Here is a 20280-nt window from a genome sequence, read left to right as displayed (position 1 = left end):
GTTCAAACCTTGTATGTTTCATAGATTGTGCTTTGCCTACGTATTCTTTCAGAGATATCACTCTACTTTCCTTGGCTTTTCCATTTTTCTTGCATCTCAGACCTGTCTGTGACCATCTTCCTTCTGCCAGAAGTACATCCATTGGCATCTTCTTTACTGTGGGTTGGCTGGAGGTGAACTCTATTTTGGTTGTACAGCTTCTTTCCTTCCCTGCTCCTACTTGAAACACATTTTAACTGAATATTGAATGCTCAGTTAATAGATATTTTAGGTTAGCAGATAACTATCTTTAAGCACATGTAAGGTATTCTAATATGTTCCAATTTTCAATATTTCTTTGAGAAGTCTCTCATCCTTGCACATAGTCTGTGCTTTTTTCTTCTTATGGCTTTGAAATTTCCCAACTTTTGTTTTCTGCAGATTTACTGTTATGTGAGTTGACTTTTTGTTCATTCTGCTTGGGATGTGTTGGGTTTCTTAAATCTGGAGATCAGTGTCTTTCATTATTTCTGCAAATTTGTAGCTGTTAGCTCATGATATTGCTTCTGCCCCTGTTCTCTCTGTTTTACCTTCTGAGGCTCTGGTTAAATGTGTGTTACATTTTCATTTTATCCTTCATGGTTCTCCCACTCTTGTTTGTATTTCCTGTCATCTTATTCTCTTTGCTGCATTCTGAGTGATGTGACCACCATCCATTTCACCAATTTTCTCTTCCACTGTAACACCAATCAGCTGATACCCCCAAATTCTGTGTTAGTACTGCTTTGGCTCTTTTTCAAGTACTAGTTGTGGTTGTGTTTTTGTTCTGAAACTTTTGGGGAATACAAATGTGTAAAATTTTACCCTAATAGATTACTTAGAAAGTAAGCAAAGTTGCTGTGGTCTTTCATTGATGAACTGCTCCTATGTTCAAGATGTCACTATATAGTTTTTCAAGTTCCTAGTTCCCTCAATCTTTATTTAAATGCTACTGCTGTATACTCCATGTAAATAGAGTATTCCGGATGCAGTGCCTCAAACTAATTTAACTGGTTAATTAGGGGTATGAGACCTAATGCAGAATTGTCAGGACTCAGCGTTCTCACCATGTCAGTGATGTGACCCAAATTTGCTAGCCACCCTGGCTGATGATGACCATATTTTACAGTTAGGTGGTGTTCTAATCCACCCAGGACAGGGAGGCAGAGAGAAGAGATCGGAGAGAGAGAGAGAGAGGGTTTGTGAGCTCTCTGGTGTTGCTTCTTAAAAGGACAGTAATCCTGTTGGATTAAGGCCCCCTCCTTATGACCTCACAGAACCCTTATTACTTCCTTAGAGGCCCTATCTCCAAACATAGTCACACCGGGGTTTCCAGCTTCAGCATGTGAATTTTGGAAGGACACAAACACATTGAGTCCATAGCAAGTAACATTTACATAGTGGTTTAGGGTCTTACAGTTTATGTTATAATTATTTATAACATTATAAATAAAATACATATTTGTAAAATAAAATATATTTGTTATGTTATAAATATGTTATACTTCTGATGTCTCTACTGCTGCTAATAGTGAATTTGGGTATATTCTCAAATATACCCAAATAGTGGTATATTTGGGTATATTCTCCCCCACAGTTATTCAGCAAATATGCAGAGAAAGGGGGCTTCCCTGGTAGCTCAGTTGGCAAAGAATCTGCCTGCAATGCAGGAGACCCCAGTTCAATTCCTGGGTGGGGAAGATCCACCGGAGAAGGGATCGGCTACCCACTCCAATATTCTTGGGTTTCCCTGGTGGCTCAGCTGGTTAAGAATCCGCCTGCACTGCGGGAGACCTGGGTTTGATCCCTGGGTTGGGAAGATCCCCTGGAGAAGGGAAAGGCTACCCACTCCAGTATGCAGAAGTGAAGTGAAGAGAAGTCGCTCGGTCGTGTCCGACTCATTGCAACCCCATGGATTCTAGCCTACCACCCTCCTTCATCCATGGGATTTTCCAGGCAAGAGTACTGGAGTAGGTTGCCATTTCTCCAGTATTCAGAGAAGAGATTAAAATTTATTCTTACATGTATTTCTATACTCTTCAAAATGTGTTGGTGAGATTGTTGTGCATTTCTTAGCTAAATTCTAACCAATCTGTTATAGTTAAGATTCTTACCTTATTTACATGTTGGCCTTATATTTCTTTACCTTAGCTGTGTTGGAGTAGAAGAACATCATGCCATTGACATTGACCTGTATCACTGTCCCAACTGTGCACTTCTACATGGTTCCTCCTTGAGTAAGTACTAGAAGCTTAAATCAGAATTGGAGTTTAGAACTTAATATATACATGACAATACTTAATGATACTCTGACTAGTTATATTATATCCACCAAGAACTATAAGAAAGATTTTTCTGAAGATATTGAGAGTACAGTTTTTGTTTGAATTATTAACTTATTTTAACAAGTCAAACTATTAAGTGAAAAAAACACTGTTGTTCTTAATTGCCAGTGGAAAGCTTCACACTCAAAATACATATTTTTCAAAGCTTTCAACTTGAGAAGTGAAATAAAGTAAACTTTTTCTGATTCTAGCTGTTTTTATCTCTCAATGTTTTTTTAAAAAGGATTGTAACTAGACTTCCTGTGGTGATCATTCTGAAATGTATAGAAATACTGAATCGGTATGTTGTGAACTAGAAACTAACGCAGTGTTGTTGACCATTTATGTTTCAAAGACAAAGGCTCATAAAAAAAGAGAACAGATTTGTGGTTACCAGAGGCAGGGGTGGGGAGTGGGGGGCAGGATTGGATGAAGGTGATCAAAAAGTACAAACTGCCAGCTATAAGATAAATAAGTACTAGGGCTGCACAACATGTAAATATTATTCAGCACTGCTGTATGTTCTTTGTGAAAGTTGTTAAGAAAGTGGATCCTAAGCGTTCTCATTACAGGAAAAAAATTTTTTTTCTATTTTGTTCACTTTGTGTCTACATGAGATGATGGATAGTCATTAAACTTACTGTAATCATCATGAAATGATGTATGTAAGTCAGACCATTATGTGGTATAACTTAAACTTATTCATTGCTGTATGTCAGTTATATCCCAATAAAACTGAAAGAAGAAGAAAAAATCAGTACTATTTGGGACAGTGTATAGGATAAGACTTTAATGCACACGTGCAGTACACTTGGAGGAAAAAATTGGGGCACTGACATGCTAAAGTATTGCTTCTGTTGTCTGAATTAGGTTCTGCTGTTGAGTATGGCCTAGAGTCCTGTCCAGCTATCCTCTGTGATGGAAGCAACCTTCCCACAGTCCCTGTCCTGTCCCAAGGACAGAGGCCAGACCAAATCTCTGCCCACACTGTCCTTGAGGGCATGGGCGGGGAAGCTCACACGTCTTCCAGAGTGCACCAGCAACACATAGGGAAGGAGATGGTTGTTGTTCAGTAGCTTAGTCGTGTCTGACGCTTTGCGACCCCATGCACTGTTGCATGGCAGGCTTCCCTGTCCTTCACTATCTTCTGGAGCTTGCTCAAACTCATGTCCATTGAGTCGATGATGCCTTCCAAACAGCTCATCCTCTGTTGTCCCCTTGGTTACTACTACTACTACTAAGTCACTTCAGTCGTGTCCGACTCTGTGTGACCCCATAGATGGAAGCCCACCAGGCTCCCGGGTCCCTGGGATTCTCCAGGCAAGAACACTGGAGTGGGTTGCCCTCTTACAAATGCTTCAGAATATACTGGAATGTTAGTTATCGTACAAATGTGAGAGTAGAGAAGCGATTTTAAAAAGGCTTTGGGATATATTGTAACTGTTTCTTCCCTTAAAAATTTAGACTGCATACTAGCATTTTTGTCTTCGTGAAACTAAAGGGGGAAAACGGTAGACTTAATCATTTTAGAACTAACTTTTCCTGAACATACCTTGTACACAGTTGGGTCAGATGTGGGTAACATAGACAATCTCTTTTTATGAATTCAGTTTTTCTATAGTACTTTTTAAAAATAGAAATTGTATTCTCTGGTTATGGGCAAGTGATTTTTCAAAAGCAACTTAGTAGCAACTGACTGCTTATCTGTTTTGTTAGAAATATTAATACTTTACCTAGTTTCTAAGAGATTTAGCAATTTAAGCTATATAAATGTATTGAAATTTGTTTTTGTAAAATACAGATTATCCTTTTTGTTCTGCAGGATAAAATTTGAGGTTAGCAAATTGGTTGAATTGTTACATGTATAATTGACTAATTTATTGTCACAAATTTAAAAAAGGTATTTACTTATCTATTTGGCTGCATCGGGTCTTAGCTGCAGCCTGCATGCTCTCTTTGTGGCACGTAGGCTCAGCAATTGCAGCGCAGGCTCTCTAGTTGTGGCACGTGGGCTTGGTTGCCCCACACATGTAGGATCTTGATTCCCCAACCAGGGATCACACCCATATTCCCAGTAATGGAAGGCAGATTCTTAACCACTGGTCCACCAGGGAAGTCCCATAAATGTTTATAAAGTTTCATATTTTGTGTAGCGCTGAAGTATGTAGTATATAACTTGAAGTAATTATTGACCCAGGGTAATTCTTGGAGGAAATAAATAATACTGGCTTGTTATATCAAGAAGAGAAACAACTGAAATGTAAGTTTCAATTTAGAATTTAAATAAATAACCCCCAAATGAAATAATTTGAATTTAATTTCTATGAAATGTTATATGGGTTACTGTGAATCAGAATAATGTATTTAAAACACTGCTCCATGTAATGCACTCTTATTTTCTTTTTTCCTATGTGATTTAATTTTTTTAAAAGCTTGTCATGCTCACTAAATTGATTTCACAATCCATAATGGATCATGAAGCTACACTTTGAATAACAATGCTTCAGAGGGGAGCTCATTGACTATTACCTGCCCCTTCATATTCTTCTCATCCTTGAATAACATGAGATCAGGCATGGACTGTCTTCTGGGCAAAAAGTCCAACTCTAAGTAGCCATAAGGAAAATGCCGCAGATCCAGCAATCTGCTTTATCCCGTTTTAAGGTTCCATTGCCCCACCCCTCACCCTCACACCTAGCTTGGGTAATCCCTTTTGGACATTTTCTCTCTGCTCTTACGCCTCTCTTATTTGCTACCAAAGATTTCCTGTTTCTTTCAGAGTGTCCCAGGAATCCTTACCACAGATTCCATTTAGACAGTAAAATATTCATTAATATGGTGAATTTAGACTTTACCTTCTTAATGGGAATTAAGAACTCTGTTCGAGGCCCAGTCTCAAAAAACCCAGCCCAATACTTAGACGCATATTCTCAGTGCTCCTCAGGCACACGCAATCCAAATTTTCTCTCCTTTCCCTGTGACCACTGTTAAAATATTTCGCTGGCCTCCTTCCTTTAAGAAATTCAGTCAGCTATTGCAGTGTCTGATTTGATGTGTTGAGAATGTTGGTCCAACAGGACATTGTAGCCTTCTGTTAACATCCTGCAAGTCACCACATTTGAAAGGAGAGAAAAGTAATTGGCAGCTTATTGGTTGCCCCAGATACTGTGCTGAGAAGTACTGTTAATAGATTTATGTTATCTCCTTTGATACTTGTAGCACCTTGATGTGAGAAAAATGATACTATTAGGTCTTTGATGTAGCTCTTTGGCAGAGCTGGAGTTTGACCCCATAGCTGTCCAGTCCCAGCCTGTTTTAATTTTAATCTGTTATGCCAAAATGAAAATTAAAACAATGTAACATCATTATTAACTTTCAAATGGGCAGTTTGTTCTTTTTCTTTTTTCCCTTCTTCCCTCTTTCTCTCTGTTGGCCAGGTTGCTTATATATATTGGTGAGACTGGGTTACCTGCCATTTTTCTAGATGCCTCTAGAAAAATGTAGTATGTAGCCAGAAACAGATTTATGTATATAAATATTAATTTCATCTTTGTTTAAAGATGCATCTTCATTTACATCTTAAAATTCTAGGCTGCCTTTAAATTGTTTTTGAACATTTAATAAGGAGAAAATGCCCATGATAGTAATGATAAGCATAAACATTATGGTCCCAGCTGAAAATAAAATGGGGTTATGTATCTGTGTATATGTAAGCAAAAAGCCTTGAATGAAATACCTTTGAATCATGTGCCTTTGATTTTTTTTTGTATTTTGTTTGTTTTGTTTTTTGACTGTGTAGCAAGGCTTGCAGGATCTTAGTTCCCCAACCAGGGACCGAATTAGGGCCCACAGCAGTGAAAGCACAGACTCCTAACCACTGGATTGCCAGGGAATTCCCTAGAAGTGATTTACACACACACACACACGAAGGATGCCTTTAATGGTATTTTCTAGGAAGGTTGCTTAATGATTATCAGTTTTTTTCCATGAGGTTTTTTAAAAATATGGGATTTACTCTCTTCCATTTGAGGATCTGACTGCCATCAATTTCTTGGGAATCTTGTTTGAGACAGATATGAAGGAACCTGATTTCTACCCCTATTGATTATTTAAGTGTGGCTTGTCCTTATCCGTATGAGGATCCAGCAGTATTTTATTATTAAGATCTTTGTAAGGTGAAGGGTTTGAAATAACTTATAGACTCATAGAGTTGTCACCCCTGTCAAGGTTTTATTATGAAAATGTTCAAATATCCAGGAAAAGTTGAAAGAGTATTACCTCTAAACCCACCATCTAGATTCCACTATCAACATTTCACGTTACTTGTTTATCTCATATCTGTCCATTAACTATCCCACTGTATGCTGCCCATCTTATTTTTTTTATTCCATCTAAGTAAATTACAGACATCTCCCAGGCTTCCCTGCTGGTGGCTCAGATGGTAAAGAATCTGCCTGCAATGAGGGAGACCTGGGTTTAATCCCTGGATTGGGAAGATCCCCTGGAGAAGGAAATGGCTACCCACTCCAGTATTCTGACCTGGAGAATTCCATGGACTGTAGAGACCATGGGCTCTCAAAAGAGTCAGACATAACTGAACAACTTTCACTCACTCACATACATTTCCCACAATTACGGAAGTTTTAGGCTTAAAAGTGATTTTCAAATAAAAAAAAAAAGTTGTAAAACTGAAGTCTTACCTCGATGCCACACAAAAGATGTGCAGGTGGTTCCACCCTGATGAAAGGAGGAATGAATGAGGTCCAGAGCTCCTACCTCAGTCTCCTCTCCATCTTCCCTTTTATTAAGGGTTCTGCAGCACAGTCTGGAAAATAGAACATTTCCCCTTCATTTCGACATCGAGGACACTGCACCCAGACATGTTGCAGAGTAAGTTGGGGCTTCCCAGGTGGCACTAGTGGTGAAGAATCTGCCTGCCAGTGCAGGGGATGCAGGTTCAGTCCCTGAGTCGGGAAGATGCCCTAGCAGAGGATAAGGCATCCCACTCCAGTGTTCTTGCCTGGGATGTTCCATGGACAGAGGAGCCTAGTGGGCTGCAGTTCATGGGGTTGCAAAAGAATCAGACACAACTAAGTAACAGAGCATGCACACACATGTGCAGAATAAGTTGTGACTAAACTAGGAGTCAAAGCCAAGTGTCCTGATTTTGGTTGCTGTGCCTACTCAAGCCCCCCAGAGCTGTAGACTCACAGGATCTGAGCGTTAGAGTGAACCCTCTGGTATTTATTCTGTCCTCTCACTTGTCCTCCTTGTATTATGATGCTGTTCCTGTGTCAGTGTCACCATGCTTATTTTGGGAATAAATCTTGACATAAAAGAGAAGTGACTGTGCTGTTAAAATAGATTTCTGACATGAGATCAAAGGCCCTGTCTTGAGAGACTGATTTGGATGATCTATAAAAATCATGTTATGACCTACTGTTCTAGTGACAGTCAAGATTTTAAATAGTAGTGAGGTTTATAGTATGTATAAATATGGGTATTATAAAAGGCTCAATCTACTAATTTGAATTCCTTGATTTAATTTTAAAATAATTTTTGAAGTAGAAAGATTTAAGGGACTTCCTTGGTGGTCCACTGGCTAAGATTCCGAGGTTCCATTGCAGGCGGTGTGGGTTTGAATCCTGGTCGGGGAATTAATATCCTGCATACTGTGAGGTGTGGCCAAAATAATAATAATAGTAGTAGTAGAAGGATTTTTAAAACCCCACAATTAACTGCCTACAGTTGCAGCATTGCATAAAGTAAATTTTACTTCTTCAGCCTTAGAAATACATTTGAAAATGTGAGTATTATTGTACTTCACAATTGTTTCTGATTATGTAGACTACAATGATAGAAAGCATGTGGTACCACCAGTTACAGAGATGTTTTCTTCTTTTAATCTTCTCAAAATCCAGTGAAAAAGAGGAGGAACTGGCACAGGCATGACTACACAGAAATTGATGATGGTTCCAAACCAGTGCAGGCTGGAACTAGAACTTTTGTGAAGGAACTACGTTCTCGAGTCTTCCCAAGGTATGGAAACCAAAGAACACTTAAGAATGTTTCCTAATAAGGTGACATTATCTAAAGAAGCGTTTTCAAGCTTCAGGTTGCAAGCCATTACTGTTCTCAACCAAATTTTACTGTTCGAAAATAGAAGAGAAAATTTTGGTGCATTGCAAGTAATAGGAGTAAATAAGCATAGCTTCGTGGAAGTTTTGTTATATGTCTGTGTACTGGATTACTGTATAAATCTGTGTTCCTTAACTGTAGGTCTCAATCTGAGAAGTTTGAAGCACACTGATCTGAGGCACTTAGCCCCATGCTTGGTTCCTTATGTTGTACACCTGCTGCTTCTCTTTCTTCTTTACCTCACCTACTCTTATTTTCATGCTCTGTTTTTCCCTTATGTTGTTTTCCGATCTGTCTCCACCCTACTTCTGCCAGAAGTCCTCACAGCCATTACTCAGCCTCTGGTGGCAGCACGACTAGGTTTTTTTTTTAAATTTTTATTTTTTAAAGATAATGTATTTGAGTTATGGGGCTCAAGAGAAGAGCGTCAAAAGCATTATGCAGCATTTAACCATACTAATTTAGATCATTTCCTACTCACTGCCTGACATCTATTTAAAGTGATAATGCTTAATAGGCTTTTTACATGGGATCACATCCAGGCTTGTTAAAAAGGGGAAGTACAATTTAAATTTCAATCACAATATCACCTGCAGCCTATTATGGAATTATTTCAGATCCTGTAAGTGTAAAACTCTTGCTCTTTCTTTGTAATCTTGAGGATTCCTAGCCATTCCCCTCCCTTAAACAGAAGCATAAATGATAAACGGCTTCTGTTGGCTCCCACAGGTAACAGAGAGAGAAAAAAATATGAAACAGTGCTTTCCATGTGCTTTTTGCGATATTAAAGGCATTGTTCTCAAATATTCTCTTTTATCGGTATCAAAGTCATTAGAGAAATGTCTGTTTTCATTGATTGATTTGGAGCCCAAGTTTTCAGCCAGTGTCTCTCGGCTGGCTTCAGAGAGGCTTGTGAGTTCCCTAAAACGGTATAAACTATTTGTTGTTGATGTGTGAATGTGAATTTTTCAGGGAGAGAGGGCATAGCTTTCATTTTTTTAAATAGGTTTGTAACCCAAAGAGTAGTGTCAAAAATCCTGGCCCAGTGATTCCTGTGGTTTCTCTGCCAAAGTGTTAAACACAGACGAGTTAAATACAGATTACAGAGATGGTCACAAATGTCCACACTGTACTTATCATTAATTAAAGGTCTTGGTTTTATTTTGTTTAACTCCATAAACCTCCACAGGCAGAGTGACAATAATTAGCCAAATCACACATATTCAATGGGATTAGCATAGAAATGTGTAAAATAAAGTGAATGGGTTATCTTCTCTACCCTTATTTTAAGACTTAGTTTTTTCAGATCCTTTTTTTATGTAGATGATAATTTTTAAAAACAATTATGTGTACAGATATGTGATGTATATACACTTCTAATTTTAAAAGATAAAATGGGGCTGTTACACATATGTTGTGCAACTTGATTTTTTTTACTGTTATATTTAATAGATACCCTTCCATATATATACACAAATTTATCTCACTCTTTAACTGCTATGTAGTGTGCAATAGTGTGTGTGTGTGTGTGTGTCTGTACCATATACATGTACCATAGTTTACTTAACCACCCCACTATGGTGTAGTGTCCAGTTTTTTCTCTCTTGTAAGTAATGATGTACCTATATTTTTAAGTACTTGAACCTGTATATTTTTGATCACTTTGGAGGAGTAAAACACCAAACATTTAAGATGAAGGAGTACAAGAGATTTAAGATTTTCCCTTAGATTGGAATTTAAGGAATTGTTAAATTCTCAGAGGCTGGGGAAGAAGGAACACTTGGGAATATTTATGGGGAAAATAAAAGGTGAGTGAGTCAGGTAAAGAAGCTCTAAGCCTTCTACTTACATGACTGTCCAAGAAAAGTCTGTCTGGATTTTTTTAAGGCCTTAAACTGACCTGCTGTTACTGAGATGCTGGGATGATCTAAGCTCAGTAATTCAGAGACCTAGTTTCTTCTGTTATCTCCTTGACAGCTAGGCTACAGATGACATCAAGACAGCTAAGATCTGATTGTAAAAAAGGAAGCTGTTGTGTTTAACCTATGATGTAAATGTTGGCCTTAACTATCAATTGCAGCTGCAATTCTGTGAGCATTTGGAATATAAAATTGAGACTATCTCTGTTTTTAGAGATCTCTGATTTATGGTTAGGGAACAGTCAACAAACTGGAAAATTCTTAAAGAGATAGGAATACCAGACCACCTTACCTGCCTCCTGAGAAATCTGTGTGCAGGTCAAGAAGCAACAGTTAGAACCAGACATGGAAAAACGGACTGGTCCCAAATTGGGAAAGGAGTGCGCCAAGGCAGACTGTTGTCACCCTGCTTATTTAACTTCAGTGAAGAGTACATCATGCGAAATGCTGGGCTGGATGAAGCACAAGCTGGAATCAAGATTGCCAGGAGAAATTATCAATAACTTCACATATGCAGATGACAGCACCATTATGGCAGAAAACGAAGAGGAACTAAAGAGCCTCTTGATGAAAGTGAAAGAGGAGAGAAAAAGCTGACTTAAAACTCAGCATTAAAAAAACTTAAGATCATGGCATCCAGTCCCATCACTTCATGGCACAGATGGGGAAACAATGGAAACAGTGAGAGACTTTTTTATCTTGGGCTGCAAAATCACTGCAGATGGTGACACAGCCATGAAATTAAAAGATGCTTGCTCCTTGGAAGAAAAACCATGACCAACCTAGACAGCATATTAAAAAGCGGAGACATTACTTTGCCAGCAGAGGTCCATCTAGTCAAAGCTATGGTTTTTCCAGTAGTCATGAATGGATGTGAGAGCTGGACCATAAAGAAGGTTTGAGTGCCAAAGAATTGATGCTTTTGAACTGTGGTGTTGGAGAAGACCCTTGAGAGTCCCTTGAACAGCCTGGAGATCAAATCAGTTAATCCTAAAGGAGATTAATCCTGAATATTCATTGGAAGGATTGATGTTGAAGCTGAAGCTCCAATACTTTGGACACCTGATGTGAAGAACTGACTCATTGGAAAAGACCCTGATGCTGGGAAAGACTGAAGGCAGGAAGAGAAGGGGACGACAGAGGATGAGATGGTTGGATCGCATCACTGACTCAATGGACATGAGTTTGAGCAAGCGCCAGGAGTTGGTGATGGACAGGGAAGCCTGGCATGCTGCAGTTCATGGAGTAGCAAAGAGTCGGACACAACTGAGTGACTGAACTGAACTAAACTTAGGGGACAGTGAAAGGGACAGACAAACCACACTTGAGTGTAATGCCTAGAACAGGTTAGTCATTAAAGAATGCAGCCAGAAGTTCAGCAACCCATTTTTAGTGGTTTAAGGTGACTAACGTATTAAAACTTATTAAATACTGAGGATAATGATCTTTTAAATCAGGAATTCTCAACTGGGGCATTTGGACGTTGTCTCAGTGAGTAGGGACTATGGATGCTAGTCATCCTCCAGTCTGCAGGAAAACATGAATTGTTCTGTGTCCCGGGAGACTTTATGATGTCTAATAAATATTTGTGTAGAATTTTATAGCCAGATAAAATATGATCTGTTTTTACTTATCCTAACCAGTTCTTATTGTATTGTACCCCCTCCCTTTTGCTCTTCTGGTTTTCTATGCAGCATGTGATGAGTTACTTCTAATCTTGTTATTTCTTTTAAATCCAGCCATTCATTGCGACTAATCGTAGGCATCCCGTTATTCTGTTATTCTATTAGGGAAGCCTGGCATGCTGCAGTCCGTGGGGTAGCAAAGAGTAGGACATGCCTGAGTGACTGAACTGAACTGTTATTCAGTTATCTTTTCTAGTGTTGTTTACCTGAATATTTACATGTTGAAATCCGTATTTTGCTATAATTTGTTTTTTCTCTTATTAAAGTTAAGGCATTTTATATTATATAATTCACATATATTTTTCCAATTGTATGTAGGATACTAAAAGGAGCTTTATAAAACATTAGTTATAAAAAGGAAAATTAGGTATGAGATAGGTTGAGAACCACTGATACAGGTAATAATAGAGCATATGAATTAATCCATTACCAGATTTTTTTTTAGCTGAACTTATCAGCAAAGATGACATTTACTCTTATGTTTTCTTTAGTGCCGATGAAATCATTGTAAAGATGCATGGCAGCCAGCTGACACAAAGATACCTGGAGAAACACGGATTTGAAGTCCCTATAATGGTCCCCAAATTAGATGATCTAGGACTCAGGCTCCCTCCACCAACTTTTTCTGTTACGGATGTGGAACGTTATGTAGGTACGAACTTGATTCCTTTAATTGCTTGGGAAAACACGGTAAAATAAAGTTGATATTATCCTAAAATACTAAAAATTGAATGAAGAGATGTTTAGTTCAGTTTCTAGGTCAGGAAAAGTGAAATGCAATGTCATGTATGTTGAAAACTTTTTTCTCAGCAGACCTACTTTCAGAAAGACAGAAGGAAGCATTCTGTACAGCCTCATCCTGTTGCTTTATTTGTTTTTTGCCATCAAATTTCCTGATGCTTGCTAGGAAAAATTATTACAGAGGGGTAGCTATAGATATGAAAAAGAAGTCTTTGGGAAACTGGGTGAGTTCTAGACCTTGATAGCAGCTTTCAGGTGCAAGATTTCTGGATCCTGCTTTAGTAACCTCCTGCTGCCTAGAAAAGAGAAGCTTATTTTCAAACCTAGTTTTACTTTAATGACTTGATGATACTGCCATTTAATGATGTCTGAACTTAATGTTTTATATTGAGTCCCAGAAAGATACAAGAAACAAGGTAGAAGACCCTTTATCTGTTACATTGTTGTTGACATTTTCAGTGACTTCTTTCATTCTCGTAAGGGTATTGAGAGAGAAAGCTGACTCCATGTAGATCTCATTCCTTGTCAGCAAAGTAGATAAAGATTATTTGAGGATTACATCTCAAGTCTGTCTTGACTCAAACTGTCTATTCTTTATGTTATCTTCTGAGTATGTTATCTTCTGAGCCTGAAATAATCTGAGAATTTGTCCCTTTATTGATCCATTGGTTGACACTGCCAGTTGTTTCACTGAGGAAATCCAGTTAAATTGTCTGACTTCACATTCAGCTTAGTTTTGAACTATTTGATAAATTAGAAGATGAGGCTGAGGTTTCACGTAAACCTGTTTGTATAGATAACATTGTAAAATAAATGGCTGGTGTAATAAAAGTGTAGGTAAAAATGTTCACACTACTTGATAGCTAACTTTTTTAATACTGCAGAATGCTTCAGTTAACAGAATTGTTTTGCCTCCTAAATATAATATAGTCTATTTGACTTTCTTAGCTGTTTAAAGTTACATTCAGGTAAGAAACTGGCACTTATTTGTTTCTTGTTTCAGATTTAATATTGCCGTATTTTGAATTTCACCTCATCCTGTGAGACATTGTAAAACTAACTGGTTTTTAGGGTGATTCAATGTGTTGCATGCAATACCTCATGGTTTTATAGGAAAATTGTAAATTAATCCCAATTCAAACCCATTTCACAGACAATAATGTAAACTGATTTTTGCTTCATTTTTTTCTTGAAGCAGAGTATTAGGAGAGAAGACACTGCCAGCAAGCGGAGATTGTTTCTCCCGGTTTATTTGTTCACTAATTCCCCAATGGCTGATTGGTTTCTCAAAATGATGGACCGAGAATCTTAAGTGTTAAAGAAGTAAAAGGGAAAAGTCTGTGTCCACATTTTGTGTAGAATTATTAGTTATAATTATTGAATTAACAGCCAGAACACGTGGCACAGTTTTTACCTACCAATGTAATATGCATTTTTGTCATAAGCTGCACAAGAAATCATTGTTGTATGGAAAGCTTTGTAAACACATAAATTTTTACACTCAGTGTTAATTATGCAGCTCTGTCTTAATTGCTTTATTCTTTCAAAAATTGTTCCTTTGTTCAGAAGTTCCAGTTGGACTTAAAAAGTAAGGATATAGGAAGAGTCTTTGTCTAGGCTATGTAGTTCTTACAGATGGCTTAATTATCATGTGCAGTAAATACGGTCTTTAAAATATTTTTGTTTAGGGCATCTATTGATGAAACTCTTAAGCACAATAATAAGGCTATAATTTTTCTCTGCAGGTGGTGACAAAGTGATAGATGTCATTGATGTGGCAAGGCAGGCAGACAGCAAAATGACACTTCACAATTATGTGAAATACTTCACGAATCCCAACAGACCAAAAGTGTTAAATGTGATCAGCCTTGAATTTTCAGATACAAAGTGAGTAGTTCTGGGTGTTTTGATTTAGCCTTGTGAGTGTTAGCTAAATGTAGTTAAATGATGAATTTATTGTAGTAAAAACATAATTGTGACTCCTAAAGTGGTCCAGAGATACAGCTATGTTGTTGTACATTTTGCTTTGGCATGCTCAAACTTTAAGTATTCTTGTTAGCCTTGAGTTCCAGTTAAATTCTTGGTTGGGGTTGAGATGGGAGATGCAGTTTTAAGAAGTTTTAATTTGCATGATGTGGGTGTGTGTGTTTGTGTGTTTCTGTTTTTTTTTTTAAAGGATGTCTGAATTGGTGGAGGTTCCTGATATAGCCAGAAAACTTTCCTGGGTGGAAAATTATTGGCCAGATGATTCAGTCTTTCCCAAGCCATTTGTTCAGAAATACTGCTTAATGGGAGTTCAAGACAGCTACACAGATTTCCACATTGATTTTGGTGGGACTTCAGTTTGGTACCATGTCCTCTGGGTAAGCTTGGTGTATTTCTTTGTTCACTTAACCACAAAAACATATAGTCTTCTTTCCTCTAGTCAATTACCAGTCAGTCCGTGAACCAGATACCTGAGAAGGAGCAAAATTATAGTAATAATTGCTTCTGATCTTAAGGTCAGGCTGAAGACAGCTAGTTGGATAAGTCAGGAATGCCCATAAAATTACGAATTCTCCTTGAGAGCATATATTCACCTTGCTTTATCTAGAACTGTGCTTTTCCATATAGTAGCCATTCAGCACATGGGGCTAAATTTAAATAATGAAACATAATGTAAAATTCAGTTCGTCATTTGTACTAACCACATTTCAAGTGCTCAGTAGCCACTTAGGGCTTTACATCTACTGTATCGGGTAGCACAGATAGGAAACATTTCCATCGTCACAGAAAGTTCTTTTGGACTGTGTTGCTCTAGAACCAGATCTTCGTCTAAACCACGTGCCTGTGCATCAGCAACGCTCTGGACTCTGTTTGATGCTGTGCCTCGAGCTCCTCTTCCTTTGCTTCATGGGAAAGCAGAGGGTCAGTTCACTAAAAAGAGTCTGTTCATAAGTCTTTAAAAACAGCTGTAGTGTTACAGGTCTTAGGAGAAAGGGCAGAGTTTGCAGAGATGACTCTCTGTAACCTGGGGCCTGTTAACATGTATTTACTTCTATACCTTGAACATGAGATCAGTAGGATGCTTGTGATTCTTTACCCTCCTCTCCTGTAACTGTTTCTCCATCACAACTTTACTGACCCCTTGTCATATTGGGAGGGGGAGCGTTAGTACCTGTGAAGATGCTTATTAAAGGCAGTAGCTATTGATCAGGCATGTGAAATAGGTCTTTCTGAGCCTAAGAAATCTGATAATTATCTAATTTAATTTAGAACATTGTATTGGGAAATTGCATCAATATAGGCCACCCTGAGAATGGCATTTCCTTTTTCAAAAATAGTGTGATTACTTCCTCCTAGGGCGAGAAGGTCTTTTATTTGATAAAGCCAACAGATGACAATTTGGCCCTCTATGAATCTTGGAGTTCGTCTGTGACCCAGAGTGAAGTGTTCTTTGGAGATCAGGTGGATAAATGCTACAAATGTGTGGTAAAGCAGGGACATACCTTATTTGTTCCTACAGGTAAGGTTTTAATCCCATCCCCGCTCCCCATAGCGATTGCTCATCACAGTCAGCTTTTGATTGGAACCTCTCTGAGTTTAACATGTTTGGAAAGTAGCTTTGCATAGCCTGAGAGATGATTCTTATGTTGAACTTTTCACATCTTTGTCCCTTACAGGGTTTCTCTTGTGGTTCGGCTTGTTTTGGCATTGTGTTTTATATCATTTGCCTTCATTTTTATTTTGAAAAATTCACATACCTTAATACACACCCTTTAAAAGTGTACAATTCAGTGGTTTATAATAGATTAACAGAACTGTGCAACCCTCTCCCTATCTAATTCCAGAACATTTCATCACCTCAAAAAGAAACCCTGTACCAGTTAGCAGTCACTCCCCATTTCCCCTCCTCTCAGCCCCTAGTAACCTCTGATTTTGTCTCTGGATTTGCCTGTTTTGGACATTTCATATATAATAGGTGACCTTTTGTATCCAGCTTCTTTTAGTTAGCATCGTGTTTACTAGACTTACCATGTTGTATCTCTTATCATTGTTTGATTGCTTTTTATGGCCAAATAATATTCCATTGCGTGGATGTATCACATTTCGTTTATCCCCTCATCAGTTGATGGACATTTGGGTTGGTTCCACTTTTTGGCTGTTATGAATAGTGCTGCTTTGAACGTTTGTGTGATAGTTTTTGTGTGGAGGTTTGTTTTCATTTCCCTTGGGTTTTTACCTAGTAGTGGAATTGCTGGGTCATGTGGTTTAATGATGTTTAACTCTTTGAGGAACTGCCAATCTGTTTTCCTAACGGCTGCACCATTTTACATTCCTGCCAACAATGTACAGTTATTTCAGTTTCTCCACATCTTCACCAACACTGTGCTTATCTTTATTTTTGACATTCTAGTAGGTATGAAGTACTAGTATCTCATTGTGGTTTTAGTTTGTGTTTCCTTAATGAGTAATGATGCTAAGCATTTTTCATACTGGCTGTTTGTATGTCTTCTTTGGAGAAATGTCTGTTAAATCCTTTGCTCATCTTTAAGTTAGGCTGTCTTTTTATTGTTGAGTAGTAAGAATTCTTTATATATTCTGAATAGACCCTTTTCAGATATATGATTTGCAGTGTTTTCTCTCATTCTGTGGGTTGTCTTTCACTTTCTTGATAATGTCCTTTGCACAAAATTTTAAAATTTTGATGAAATTCTTCAGTTTTTAACTGGTCAGCTCTATGCTGATGTTGAAAGCCAAGTCTGCTGTAGGAATCTGGGCTGCTGTCCTGGGATAATTAGGAGGCAAATGAGTATGTTCTGAGGGAGCCTAGGAAGGGATTGAGTATCAGCCTTAGTTATAGCCTCAGGCATAGGCATCAGGTATATCATTTTGAGAGGTGACCGAATCCAGGGTATGGATTCTCCTGGCCAGTGGTTCTGAGAGTTGTGTTCTTCTGATTTGTGTGACCTTAATGGCTGCAGAGTTTGCAAGAATCTGTTACAGGCCCTGCTTTCTTATTTTGGCTCTGGAGTTTATAATAAGTATGTGTTGAATAAATGAATGAGTAAATGCCTAGAACTACCAGAATTTACAAAATCTAGATACCTTTCAGTATTTTCACTGTGAATGGGCCAAACCCCTCCCTTAAAGACCCCCAAAGCTCCCTTTTGTAATAAATATTTTGTTGTATCTGTTTTAAAATCTTAAATTCAAATTTATCATCAGTATAACCTCCAACGCCAATAATTCCCTCTCCCCAATTGATGTAATAACCTAATTAAATTATAAAGAAATTAGGAGTAATTTATAGTAAAATACTATTTTGCAATGTCCCTGCTCAGGCACAGCAGCATTGGAAGGCAGGGTGATGCACAGGCCAGCTAAGCAGTACAGGTGTGTGACGGGTAGCTCAGAGTCTATAGCGTTGGTGTGGATTAATGGTTCTCAAACTACACGGACCCTCAGAGTCACCTGGAGGGTTTATTAAAACACAGAGCATGTGTGCGTGCTCAGTCCTGTCCAACTCTTTGCGACCGTGTGGACTGGAGCCCAATGGGCTCCTTTGACCATGGGATTCTCCAGGCAAGAATACTGGAGTGGGTTGCCAGGCCCTCCTTCAGGGGATCGTCCCACCCCTGAGATCAAACCCACATCTCTTGCATCTCCTTCATTGGGAGGTGGGTTCTTTACCACTAGTGCCACCTGGGAAGCCCAAAACACAGAGCACTGGACATTAACCCAGTGGTTCTGATTTAGCAGCTCTGGGGTGGGCCTGAAAATTCACATTTCTAATAAGTTCACAGCTGAGGCTGGCGCTGCTGGTCTGAGGACCACATTTGAAGAACCACTGCTATAGATAGTGTGGGGTTTTTTTTTCCCCCAAGGTATTTGGCAACTGATAAGTTTTCTTCAGTGTACAGGCTACCTAGTTGTGTTCCTAGAAAATCGTGCCAAAACCTTGCAAAAGATGCTCTGTTTCATATTAATGGAGCCGTCATTTCTGGGCTCAGTCAGTGACAGATGCTGTAATCATCCAAATGCCCAGCAGATATTTGAAAGTCCTGGCTAATGCAGGACTAATGCTAATGCAGTTTCTCGCTGTGCGGCCCTGTCCTGCCTGTTGCACCCTGGCTCCCGCTCGCAAGTGGTGCTTCCAGATCCTTGTGACAGCCCCGCCCACCCCGCCCCAAACTCTCCAAACCACGCTCTACTGGCAGCGCTTCCTCCACTGAGAACCACTGATCTACAGAATTTGAAGCCAACACAAACTTCAAATTTGTGGTTTCAGGGTCAAGCTCAAGACTTTGTGCCTTTGAGCACACAGATGGCCGCCACTTGAAATCCAGTCTTCTTGGCCTTTTTTAGACACTGTATCACGGAACAATGACCAATCAAATTATGAAAAGTATAAAGAAAATGGAATCCGTCTATTTTAACAGTCAATTTTTGCATGCAAATGTGTGTGAATATATTTATTTACATTTGTATAACGTCTTTATGTTTGGTCTACAAGACCTTTCTTTCAAAAATTAGACATCATCTCTTAGATATGAGGCTCGCTTTGGAAACACGTTGGCTTTATGGGAAGATATCATTCTGATGGCCAACATTTATATTTGTAGGGCCATAACCCTGCCTAATGAAATGTGGGGGAATCTCCCTTTTCTTTCTTAGAGGCAGGTCCTGGGTGGAGTCCCACCGATCCTCCTCTGCTTGGTCCCTCAGTTCAGTTCAGTTCAGTCGCTCAGTCGTGTCCGACTCTCCGCGACCCCATGAATCACAGCACGCCAGGCCTCCCTGTCCATCACCAACTCCCGGAGTTCACTCAAACTCATGTCCACAGAGTCCGTGATGCCATCCAGCCATCTCATTCTCCGTCGTCCCCTTCTCCTCCCGCCCCCAACCTTTCCCAGCATCAGAGTCTTTTCCAGTGAGTCAACTCGTCGCATGAGGTGGCCAAAGTATTGCAGTTTCAGCTTTAGTATCAGTCTCTCCAATGAACATCCAGGATTGATCTCCTCCAGAATGGACTGGTTGGATCTCCTTGCAGTATAAGGGACTCTCAAGAGTCTTCTCCAACACCACAGTTCAAAAGCATCGATTCTTCGGCGGTCAGCCTTCTTCACAGTCCAACTCTCACATCCATACATGACCACGGGAAAAACCATTGCCTTGACTAGACGGACCTTGGTTGGCAAAGTAATGTCTCTGCTTTTTAATATACTATCAAGGTTGGTCATAACTTTCCTTCCAAGGAGCAAGCGTCTTTTAATTTCATGGCTGCAATCAGCATCTGTAGTGATTTTGGAGCCCAAAAAAATAAAGTCTGACACTGTTTCCACTGTTTTTCCATCTATTTCCCATGAAGTGATGGGACCAGATGCCATGATCTTTGTTTTCTGAATGTTGAGCTTCAAGCCAACCTTTTCACTCTCCTCTTTCACTTTCATCAAGAGGCTTTTGAGTTCCTCT

General features: G+C 39.0%; 1 protein-coding gene across 1 annotated transcript in view; it reads left to right on the top strand.

Moving 5' to 3' along the window:
• Window positions 1–20280, top strand: part of KDM7A (lysine demethylase 7A) — a 77038-nt gene that overhangs the window by 32425 nt on the left and 24333 nt on the right. Inside the window, exons 2-7 of the mRNA XM_055421362.2 lie at window positions 2170–2255; window positions 8264–8381; window positions 12576–12736; window positions 14571–14712; window positions 15002–15188; window positions 16168–16330. Of these exons, the coding sequence (XP_055277337.2) occupies window positions 2170–2255; window positions 8264–8381; window positions 12576–12736; window positions 14571–14712; window positions 15002–15188; window positions 16168–16330 (857 nt within the window). The remainder of the gene's footprint in view (window positions 1–2169; window positions 2256–8263; window positions 8382–12575; window positions 12737–14570; window positions 14713–15001; window positions 15189–16167; window positions 16331–20280) is intronic.

Source organism: Moschus berezovskii, chromosome 3 (genome assembly GCF_049115385.1).
Source record: "Moschus berezovskii isolate FMDL1 chromosome 3, NW_MosBer_1.0, whole genome shotgun sequence".
In the NCBI taxonomy this organism is placed as follows: Eukaryota; Metazoa; Chordata; class Mammalia; order Artiodactyla; family Moschidae; genus Moschus; species Moschus berezovskii.
The sequence above is the reverse complement of the archived record's forward strand: the minus strand, read 5'-3'. Positions and strand labels throughout refer to the sequence as shown.